Here is a 12420-nt window from a genome sequence, read left to right on the forward strand (position 1 = left end):
TAGGGTATAGGGTCATGGACCGTACCATTAAAATAGGATCATAAATAAATAATTAGATATCATTTATTTAAAAAATGTAGTTCCCCATGGTAGGACAATAATAAATCAAATGTATCATTTATTTTAAAACTGTTCCACCATGATATGACAATAAATAAATAAGACGTATAAATCATTATAAAAGTATATCCATCATCTGAACAACATTGAAAGCCCTCTCATACCCCGGCTCACAGCAATACATTGGCTCTGGGATATGCAACCATTTCATTACTCACTCTCTCAACTTTCCAAACATAACAAATAAAATAAAAAATAAACACACACCACACATACTGTGCCTCCTGTTTACTTAGTTTCTATCTTCACTATGTTGAATTAGTGCTTGGTGTTCAATTAGTTATATGTGAAGATATATAGAAATGCTATATTTTTTATTGTATTGTTACAATCCATAACCGGGCTAGAATTGTGTTTATTTTCCTCATCTATGAGAACTTTGTAATTTTTAGAATAACCATGGAGTAGTCTTTGTGTCTCTGAACAACTGGTTTTCAATATATAGTTTATCAACGACGAGAGCTTACTCGTTTCGCTTTTAATCTATTTTCTTTGAAAATTGGATACAGAACTTTGCACCGTTCTGCAATTTCTTTCGGAAACTGATCATTCATGCCAATTTTGGTCCCAGCAAGTCTTTTACCCAGGCTTGTAACCATTATTTTATCTTTAAATGAAGCACTTTTGGCAACGATTGGGCGTTCGAAGCAGTGTACACGTTCAAGTTGGATTTTGTCGATAACTTCGCGTGGGATCTGAAGCGCTGTAAGGAGGAACTCTCCAACTACAGATTCAGGAACTTCCCCTTCTTTCTCCTGGATACCTGTAAGTACCAGATTCTCTCTCATTGATCTAGTTTGTATGTCCAGTAAGGCTTCCCTCAGAACGGTGTTCTCCTTTTTAATTTCATTCATTTCGGTTTCAATCTTATTGACTGTCCCTTTTAGCTTGTGTGTTTCCTTCTCCAAATGTCACAGCTTTTTCATCACTCATCTCGAGGCTTGCCTTCAACTCTTTTATATCCTTACTAACTAATTCAAGTATACCCAGTTTGTCATTTATTGATTTTAACAGATCAGTTTCGACCTTTACCATTCCCGGTGGTGAAAATATTAAATCGTCTGTGTCTGTAGAAGAGTCACGTTTGCGTTTTGAAATCGGTTCCCCTGTCTTACTCTCCGTCATGTTTGGGTGTTGCTTGTTTTCGTAATATTTGTCGATAAATGTCTCTAGTCTTAAGATTTGTTTTGTGTTATTATCCAGATTTGAAGGTTATCACCCACCAGATTATGTAGTGCTAATATTTTAGTCTAATTTGCCGATATAGAATATTACGTTTTATCTTGAGGTGCTCTACATAACTTCGTTCAGTCCGCCACAGTATGTACCTGTGCACGTAACATTAAGACTTTAATCTTTATCAAATATCATAAAAACATTCTACTGTTTGAATTTGTGACAAATGTATCGCGCAATAATTTATTATTATTATTAATAATTATTAAATTAACAGTAGTATCGTATTCGCGTCCCCTAGCGTCCGTGGGTAACAGTGGGATCAAATTTGTCATCTCTCGCCCTCCGTATTTCTCATGACGACATATTGTCTGTGAAGAGCAAATTCTGGAAAGCGAAGAGAGAAAGAGGATTACTATTTATTCCTGAACAATACACGAAGTATCTGTCATTTAAGATTTAAAAAAAAAATGGGTAAGTTACGATGTTGTGTTTCTAGGCCGTGTTATGATCGTGTGCTTCATACACGGGGCGAGAGAATACATTCTTGTCAAATCCCTACTAGCTAAGTTAACTCCCTAGTTGACGTAGCTAGCAAGCCAAAAATGATTGTTTATAATATCGTAATGATATGGGTGTTTGTCTACAAATTGCCACCTTTCCTGGTAAAGTATTAGGTTGTTCTAGACGACGTTTCCTTCAAGAAAGTAACGTTAGAGACAGCGTTATAAGCTAATTTAGCAATTTCAACAGCTAACGTTACATGCATCGTCTGTAAGCTTTTTGCTATGTTAGAAGGTAACGTTAGCATGGAAGCTAACTAGTACGCAGGTCGTTAGCCATATAACGTTAACAGGTTTTGCTAGTTAACTGTCAATTTAACTAGGTACTGAAGTTAGTAACCAGTCATACCACTGGTACGTTTGTATTGACACTGAGTTTACTAGGGCGGGCCACACCTACGTTATTTTTTTGTTGTTGACAAGCTAACGTTAACCATCGTAACGTTAACTAGTTGGCTAGTTAGCTATCTAACTAGCTACATTTACTTAAACGTTGCTACCACATAAGGTTCATAACTGAACTAACTTAGCTTGCTCGCTAGCTATCGTACTCCATTGAATTTAATGCATTGTCACATTTGTGTCACAAGACTGTGACCCAAGTGATGACTGCTGCTCAAGACCGCTAGCTAGCCAGAAGTTATTTCTAGTATATTTTATTTTGGACTCAATGTTAGCCACATGTCAAAACTCAGACACGTGGAAAAAGGCTCACTTTCTATTGATAGTGTAATGGAGGTGTCTCAACTATTTAGGCAGGGAGGTGTCAGTTGTTTACTTCTAGTTTGAGAGGGGCAATGATAGAAAATACTGGAAGTGTGTGTGTGTGTCCAGTAGAGAGAACTAGCATTATCACCTAGCTATATGAGTATCATCACTTTTTTCAGGTTCTCTTTGTCCTCAACATATCTGACCCCCTTCTCACTTGCTGCTGCTTCTTCTCTCTCCAACGTCCCTTCTCTCCACTGACTAGTAGTGATTCCCTCTCTCCACTGACTAGTAGTGATTCCCTCTCTCCACTGACAAGTAGTGATTCCCTCTCTCCACTGACTAGTAGTGATTCCCTCTCTCCACTGACTAGTAGTGATTCCCTCTCTCCACTGACTAGTAGTGATTCCCTCTCTCCACTGACTAGTAGTGATTCCCTCTCTCCACTGACTAGTAGTGATTCCCTCTCTCCACTGACTAGTAGCGATTCCCTCTCTCCACTGACTAGTAGCGATTCCCTCTCTCCACTGACTAGTAGCGATTCCCTCTGACCACTGACTAGTAGCGATTCCCTCTGACCACTGACTAGTGGCGTTTCCCTCTGACCACTGACTAGTGGCGTTTCCCTCTGACCACTGACTAGTAGCGATTCCCTCTGACCACTGACTAGTGGCGTTTCCCTCTGACCACTGACTAGTGGCGTTTCCCTCTGACCACTGACTAGTGGCGTTTCCCTCTGACCACTGACTAGTGGCGTTTCCCTCTGACCACTGACTAGTGGCGTTTCCCTCTGACCACTGACTAGTGGCGTTTCCCTCTGACCACTGACTAGTGGCGTTTCCCTCTGACCACTGACTAGTGGCGTTTCCCTCTGACCACTGACTAGTGGCGTTTCCCTCTGACCACTGACTAGTGGCGTTTCCCTCTGACCACTGACTGGTAGTGTTCTCCACATATCTAACTGTCCTTTACTTGCTCTCCCTCACTCTCTCTGCACTTTTAAAGGTGGTTAGATTCATCATGCATGAGCTATCATGTCGTTATCAGACAGTTGCCCTTGTTTTGAGTGGCTCACTTCTCCTCTGGTCAAACTAGTTTGTACTCACTGAGCAACATCAACATGCCAATCGCCCTCTGTGCTGTGTGTGTTTCAAGAGTTCAAGTTGTGTTAATCTTATGTACATGGTAGAGGTCGACCGATTATGATTTTTCAATGCCGATACCGATTATTGGAGGACCCCCCCCAAAAAAATAATATATTTATTTATTTGTAATAATGACAATTATAACAATACTGAACGAACACTTTTATTTTAAATTAATATAATACATTATTCAAATCAATTTACCCTCAAATAAATAATGAAACATGTTCAATTTGGTTTAAATAATGCAAAAACAATGTGTTGGGGAAGAAAGTAAAAGTGCAATATGTGCCATGTAAAAAAGCTAACGTTTAAGTTCCTTGCTCAGAACATGAGAACATATGAAAACTGGTGGTTCCTTTTAACATGAGTCTTCAATATTCCCAGGTAAGAAGTTTTAGGTTGTAGTTATTATAGGAATTATAGGACTATTTCTCTCTCTACCATTTGTATTTCATTAAGCTTTGACTATTGGATGTTCTTATAGGCACTTTAGTATTGTCAGTGTAACAGTATAGCTTCCGTCTCTCTCCTCACCCCTACCTGGGCTCGAACCAGGAACACATCGAAAACAGCCAGCCTCGAAGCAGCGTTACCCATCGCTCCACAAAAGCCGCGGCCCTTGCAGAGCAAGGGGAACAACTACTCCAAGTCTCAGAGCTAGTGACGTTTGAAACGCTATTAGTGCGCACCCCGCTAACTAGCTAGCCATTTCACATCGGTTACACCAGCCTAATCTCGGGAGTTGATAGGCTTGAAGTCATAAACAGCTGCTGGCAAACGCACGAAAGTGCTGTTTGAATGAATGCTTACGAGCCTGCTGCTGCCTACCACCGCTCAGTCAGACTGCTCTATCAAATATCAAATCATAGACCTAATTATAACATAATAACACACAGAAATACGAGCCTTTGGTCATTAATATGGTCGAATCCAGAAACTATAATTTCGAAAAAACAAAACGTTTATTCTTTCAATGAAATACGGAACCGTTCCGTATTTTATCTAACGGGTGGCATCCATAAGTCTAAATATTGCTGTGACATTGCAGAACCTTCAATGTTATGTCATAATTACGTAAAATTCTGGCAAATTAGTTCGCAATGAGCCAGGCGGCCCAAACTGTTGCATATACTCTGACTCTGCGTGCAATGAACGCAAGAGAAGTGACACAATTTCCCCCGGTTAATATGGCCTGCTAACCTGGATTTCTTTTAGATAAATATGCAGGTTTAAAAATATATACTTCTGTGTATTGATTTTAAGAAGGGCATTGATGTTTATGGTTAGGTACATGTTGGAGCAACGACAGTCCTTTTTCACGAATGCGCACCGCATCGATTATATGCAACACAGGACACGCTAGATAAACTAGTAATATCATCAACCATGTGTAGTTATAACTTGTGATTATGATTGATTTGTTTTTTATAAGTAAGTTTAATGCTAGCTAGCAACTTACCTTGGCTTCTTACTGCATTTGCGTAACAGGCGGGCTCCTCGTCAGGCAGGTGGTTAGAGCGTTGGACTAGTTAACCATAAGGTTGCAAGATTGAATTCCTGAGCTGACAAGGTAAAAATCTGTTGTTCTGCCCCTGAACAAGGCAGTTAACCCACTGTTCCCCGGTAGGCCGTCATTGAAGATAAGAATGTGTTCTTAACTGACTTGCCTAGTTAAATAAAGGTGTAAAAAAAACCAATATATATATATTTTTTAATCGGTGTCCAAAAGTACCGATTTCCGATTGTTATGAAAACTTGAAATCGGCCCTAATTAATCGGCCATTCCGGTTAATCGGTTGACCTCTACCAGATACTGACTGGTTTTCTGATCCACACGCCTACTTTTTTTTAAAGGTGTCTGTGACCAACAGATGCATATCTGTATTCCCAGTTGTGATATCCGTAGATTAGGGCCTAATGAATTTATTTCGATTGACAGATTTATTATTTTTCCTTATGAACTGTAACTCAGTAAAATCATTGAATTAGTTTATTTTTGTTTAGTATACATGATGTAGACTATGGTAAAAAGAGTATCGTACATGGTTATTCTGTAGCCCGTAGACTGGAGACCAAATGTATAAATTACAATTTCATGAGACAGACACCTTTTTAAATCATTATGCCGTACCCTTTTCTTAAAGATAAGGTCAAAAAAGGATCGGTTTTTTGTTAGCTTTATATTTTTAAATAAATGAACAAAAAAAGTCGTCAGATAATATAAAGCGCTCTATAACAATGCTTTAACTCCGTGATGCCTTGTGCTAGAAACGAGCTTTAAAATGCCCAGGTGACTGACTGGGGTTATGTTGATTGGTTTCTGAAGCTGAGCTGCGGCCGTCAGTATTCGAGGAGACAAAAGATTGACTCCTATTCTGTCCCTTTTTTTAATTGCACTTTTCACTCTCTGAAAAGAGAGATTTAAACCCAGGCAGCTTTTAGGGAAGCGTTTCTCTTGTTGGGTTAAGCAACGGACGAGTTAGCCAGCAGTTGAAGCTTTACATTTTCATGCTTCGGTCAAGCTCCTGTCTGGGTGGAAGGTTACTTTTGCCTCCGTTTCCGTTGCAAGCAAGACACTCTGGTTTTACATTGGAAAAATATGTCGACAATGCCTTTTCTCTGTCCAATCTTCCCTGAAACTTCTATTTTCATTATTCACCTTTTTTCTTTTTGTCTTTTTCAGAGCGACATTTCCTATTTTTATTGTAAGCTGTTTTTCCTAATCAACACACAAAGTAATAAAAAAATATATATTATAAGAGACATTGATAAAAATCACCAATGTATTCAGATTTTAAATATTAAGATATGTTTCTGACATTGAACTGAATCTATAGCCTACTAACCGGAGGTGTTCTAATGAATTCAGCTGCTATTATGTTCTGACAACCTACTAGCTGAGAACAAAATTGTCCCCATGACAAACCTATTACCGCCCCCTGCTATACACTATTCTAGTTTAGCGGGGATAGGAGTAGAGATGGCTAGCCTAGGGCGGCAGAACGCTCTGCTTCAGATGTGTGCACCCGCAGGAGGTCCCGTACCGGGAAGAAATTAAATCTACTTTCTACTTGCAAATAGGACTTGTGCAGATCGATCAAGATGACGAAACATAAGCATTAGGACCAAGTGGAGGAGGAATTCAGAGGGGCGGACACGAGGCGTATGTGACAGGGGCTCCTAACGATCATGGATTGCAAAAACAAAGCCAGCCACATCTTACGGTCACCAACGCCACCCTACCGGATGTGCTAAATACCCTTTTTCCTCAAGATTAGAGCAGAATGACCCTGAGCTGCCGAGGAGAGCCCAAGATCACAACGTGGGCTACACTGAGGACGTATGGAAGTCATTCAAACGTGTTACCCCCCCCCCCCCTCGCAAGACTGCCAGCCCAGACGGCAACCCTAGCCCGGCCCTCAGAGCATGTGCAGACCAGTTGGCTGTTGTGTTCTCTGACATTTTTTTCAATCTCTCACAAGCTCCGGTGGCTATTCCAACCTGCTTCAAAATGTCCACTATCATCGCTGTGCCCAATAAAGGGAAAGGAACTGAATGACTACCGACCAGTAGCATTCTTCTGTCATCATAAAGTGCTTCGCTAGTCAAACCTGAGAGGATCTGCAGAGAAGAATGGGAGAAACTCCCTGAATACAGGTGTGCTAAGCTTGTAGTGTCATACCCAAGAAGACTCGAGGCTGTAATAGCTACAAAAGGTGCTTCATCAAAGTACTAAGTTAAAGGGTCTGAATACTTATGTAAATGTCATATCCGTTTTTTTATATACATTTGCAAACATTTCTTAACCTGTTTTTGCTGTTAAGTTCTGTTCTTCCTTCAGACAAGCATGCGTCTCAACTTTGTTGATTTGCACAATGCCTCTCGTTAACATTCGGTTGTAAATGTCCAAACTCACCAAAAACGACAATTCGGTAGCAGGATTGCCTGTCTTTTGTATTCCGTTTATTTTTTATTTGTGCTCGTTAGCATATTTTAATAGCCTCCATGGAAATTCGTTGTTACTTGTGCTCATTTTATTAGCATTCTGGTAATAGATGCCCAATGGGCTTTTTTACGTTTTTTTTCTGGCGCCCCCTTGTGTATTAAGCAGGTAATAGCGTAAATCCTGGGACAAGGGAAGGACTGTATGACGATATGAACATCTGCATACCGCCCAGCCCTAACTGTCTCCCGAATGGCTCAGTGCCCGGGGCTTCACTACAGACACCCTGGTTCGAATCCAGGCTGTATCACAAACGGCCGTGAGAGTCCCATAGGGCAGCGCACAATTGGTCCAACGTTGTCCGGGTTTGACGGTGGAGGCCGTCATTGTAGATAAGACTTTCTTAACTGACTTGCCTAGTTAAGGATGAATGCTGATTTAAGTGCCAAAATGACAGTGTCTAGGGGGGGGAACATCATCCTGCTTTGTTCCATAGGAGGGTTGCCCTCTTTAAAATCTCCTCCTGTGTCTAGTCTTGCCCGTCCTGGCTGTTTGTGAGGTCCATTACCAAAACAGGAGCATTCACATCAGGACTCACGCAACAACTGTTGGGACGGGGTTGGATTCCCTAAATACTTAGAATACCCCCTGGCCCAAACCAAACTGTCCCGACGTTTCTAGTGTGGACTACAATCCTCTTCTGTTGTTCTTAATTTAGTTTTATAATGATCTCACAGCAGATCTAAACATGGGAGACTAAACCCTCACTCCTCACACTGCTGTATCAGACAGAGGAAAGTCGAGGCTTCCCATGCACAAGCTGTGGGCGGGCATGAATGTATGGAACCGTCTGGACACAGCACGATGACACACACACACACACCCCCCCCCCCCCCCAAAATACTGTCTTGGGGTGAGGCAGCATCACACAAATCATTACAGCAGGCTTCTGTGTGGGCTAAAAACTATTCTGATTTGAATGAAAGGTGTATTTTTAAGATAATGTGAACGTTATCCCAGCCCCTGTGGTGGTCGTTGTGGCTTGCAGATAGAATGCCCAGATTGTGACATCATCTTCTAATGCAACTAAACACCTGGATGGTTCCTTTAAAACAGGATTCTCCACCTGGTGGCCCGCGGGTCTTTTTTGGTTCTTTTTTTGCCACCCCCGCCAATTTAAATATAATTTCTATTGTTAGACATAAGACTGCTTCTGGTAACGGGTCTGGTGCCCAGTCTGGCTGTTTCTGGTAACGGGTCTGGTGCCCAGTCTGGCTGTTTCTGGTAACAGGTCTGGTGCCCAGTCTGGCTGTTTCTGGTAACGGGTCTGGTGCTATGACTGCACAAATGCTGAGTTGGGGCAGCTTGCCCAGTGGTCAGTCGACTGGCTGATCAGGCACTTCCTGCTACCTCAGCAATTAACTCTCCTGAATAAATGTTTTTGTCTGCCAGCTGAATGCTGGAGAATAGAGCTCTGTCTGTGGGCTGCATCTCTGTGTCTGTGGGGCCAGTGTAGTCTGTGTGTGTTTCCGCTCTATGTGTTAGGTTTATGACAGTCAGAGAGAAGTTAACTTGGGCTACATGTAATCCTCTATTTGCATATCTGGTGCGTGTGAGTGTGGACTCATCACATACTCCGGTGTATTTTTACGCATGTGGCTGTGCTCTGTTTCCAGGAGCTTGTTTATACTGGGCTCATATACCCCTGTGTCCTCACCAAGTCTACACTCTGGGATCTGAGACATGCACACACATGCAGTCGACTTCCTATGGAAGAGTCTCTTGTTCCTTGGAAAATGTGTTACTTCTCTTGAGTGTTTTTCCTGCCGACTGTTGCTAGACTTAATTTTGTTAAAGGCCTAACCTAAAATACTGTTTAAGGATTAGTTGAGCTTATTTTTATAAATATGATCTAACGTGTGTGTGTGTGTGTGTGTGTGTGTGTGTGTGTGCGCGCGCGCGCGCGTGCGCTTCAGAGCCGTCAGCCAGTCCAGCGAAGGATAACCACAGGATGAACAGCTACAAGAACAAAGCCCTGAATGTGGAGGAGATGAGACGCAGGAGAGAGGAGGAGGGTGTCCAGCTGAGGAAGCAGAAACGAGAGCAACAGGTACACAACATAGAACGCCTGGCCTAGAACGCCTGGCCTAGAACGCCTGGCCTAGAACGCCTGGCCTAGAACGCCTAGCCCGCTGTTAGTGTCTAAACAGGAGAGGTACAGAACATAACACACCTGTATAACACCTTTTTAAAAACATATTTTTTGACCTTTATTTATCCAGGTTTTTCTCATTGAGATAACATCTCTTTTCCAAGAGAGACCTGGTCCAATAGCAGCAGGAGGAACCACGTTTCAGACAAAACAACTTACATACACTAACACAACGTTAAACATAACTATAAACACACATACACTACAACAATTACATATTACATTAAAAACACAAACATCTTGACTAAAGACAATGACACTCTTCTATGATATATACATCGATCATGTGTTTAAACTCCACCAACGAAACTAGATCGTCACATTTTAAAATGTTCAGGAGAGAATTCCAGGACCACGGAGCTGAGTAACTAAAACTATTTCTACCATGACCTGTTCTAATGTTTGGTACTGTTAGAAGCAAATGAGAAGGGGACCGTAATTGATATTTATTTATCAACTAAAATATGTCCTTATAAATCAGTGTATACCAGTGTTTAAGCCTACGCAAGGTCAATGACGAGCAGCCAACAGCGTTGTAGAGATCACAATGATGTGTTAGATGTGTTTGATTTGTAATGAACCTGAGGCCTGCATGATACACTGAATCAAGTGCTCTCAGGGTAGTGGCTGAGGCCTGCATGATACACTGAATCAAGTGCTCTCAGGGTAGTGGCTGAGGCCTGCATGATACACTGAATCAAGTGCTCTCAGGGTAGTGGCTGAGGCCTGCATGATACACTGAATCAAGTGCTCTCAGGGTAGTGGCTGAGGGCTGCATGATACACTGAATCAAGTGCTCTCAGGGTAGTGGCTGAGGGCTGCATGATACACTGAATCAAGTGCTCTCAGGGTAGTGGCTGAGGCCTGCATGATACACTGAATCAAGTGCTCTCAGGGTAGTGGCTGAGGGCTGCATATATATATAACATCCCTACAATCTAAAACCGATAGTAATGTACATCGTACCAGCTCCTTCCTGGCCTCAAAAGAAAAACAAGCCTTATGCCGGTAATAAAATCATATTTTCAGCTTGAGCTTCCTTATCAAGTTCTCTACATTCACAGTGAAGCTCAGCTTATCATCAACCCACACACCCAAATATGTGTACACTTTAACTTGCTCTATAGTATGTCCAGCCAATGTAGCAATGACATGATTAGTGACATGCCTGGCATTTGAAAATACCATGCATTTTGTTTTACCTGAATTTAGAACCAGCTTTAAATCATACAGATTCTGTTGTATGATGTTAAATGCTCTTTGGACATTTTCAAAAGCGAACACCTGGCCTGGAACACCTGGCCTGGAACACCTGGCCTGGAACACCTGGCCTGGAACACCTGGCCTGGAACACCTGGCCTGGAACACCTAACCCACCTGTATAACACCTAGCACAGCTTACCACACACGGCCTAGGCAGAACACACACACACACACACACACACACACACACACACACAGAGAGAGAGAGAGAAACTGATCTGCTGTTGCTTTCCTGTATTTGGCAGCTGTTCAAGAGGAGAAACGTTGACATGTTGAACGAGGAGGGAGTCATGTTTGAGAGTCCACTGGTCGACTCGTATGTGGACTCCACAGCCACAGAGGAAGGAGTCCTAACTAGACGCCTGGTGGAAATGCTCTTCTCCGAGGACCCAGAGCTCCAACTCACTACAACACAGACTTTCAGGAAACTACTGTCCAAAGGTACCAGGCTGTTCAGTGAATATTATCAGGATATTCTGTAACCTGTCTGTGTATAGCCGTGCCCTTCACTCCTTGTCCTGGGGAACCCCGGGCTGTTGTACCTCCTGGGGGGCTGTTGTACCTCCTGGGGGGCTGTTGTACCTCCTGGGGGGTTGTTGTCCCTCCGGCTCCATGCCCAACACTAACTGGGCTGATTCGGCTACCTCCCTCTAGGGTGATAAAGGTTGTGAGTCCATGGTGCTAATTGTTAGACCTCATATATTCTCTGTCTGATCTGTTCCAAGAACCCAATCCACCTATTGACGAGGTCATCAACACCCCAGGCATTGTAGAGAGGTTTGTGGAGTTCCTGAAGATGAGCGTCAACTGCACATTACAGGTGAGACCTTGTAAATATTAGGAACCAGTTTGTATTGGTAAAATAGAAAAGTTAACCCAGACAAATACTAGAAACTTTTCATTTGCTACTAATACATTGTGGATATCATTGTAAATTATTGCTGTCTACAATAACATTTATGTATTCAAGTTTTATTACACAATACCGATGTCATTAATAAAGTGTGTGTGTGTGTGTGTGTAGTTCGAGGCAGCCTGGGCCCTGACCAACATAGCATCAGGTACGTCCATGCAGACTAACATAGTAATCGAGGCAGGAGCAGTACCCATCTTTATAGAACTTCTCAACTCGGACTTTGAAGATGTTCAGGAACAGGTAAAGGCCGACCCGTGTACATATAAACAGTCATGGGGAAAAAATTATTACAAGACCGTCTATAATTTATACCTAGCTGTGGTGTTGGATCTAGTATGATCAGAACCTGCTTTTTTTTTGCTTCTCTCTCT

General features: G+C 42.1%; 1 protein-coding gene across 1 annotated transcript in view; it reads left to right on the forward strand.

Annotated features, from left to right (window-relative positions):
• Positions 1-1657: 1657 nt before the first annotated feature.
• The window catches only part of LOC139559056 (importin subunit alpha-7), a 26609-nt gene continuing 15846 nt past the window's right edge, over positions 1658-12420 (forward strand). Inside the window, exons 1-5 of the mRNA XM_071374709.1 lie at positions 1658-1770; positions 9635-9768; positions 11379-11574; positions 11859-11953; positions 12158-12289. Of these exons, the coding sequence (XP_071230810.1) occupies positions 1767-1770; positions 9635-9768; positions 11379-11574; positions 11859-11953; positions 12158-12289 (561 nt within the window). The 5' untranslated portion in view covers positions 1658-1766. The remainder of the gene's footprint in view (positions 1771-9634; positions 9769-11378; positions 11575-11858; positions 11954-12157; positions 12290-12420) is intronic.

The sequence above is a fragment of the Salvelinus alpinus genome, chromosome 29 (assembly GCF_045679555.1).
Source record: "Salvelinus alpinus chromosome 29, SLU_Salpinus.1, whole genome shotgun sequence".
Taxonomy (NCBI): domain Eukaryota; kingdom Metazoa; phylum Chordata; class Actinopteri; order Salmoniformes; family Salmonidae; genus Salvelinus; species Salvelinus alpinus.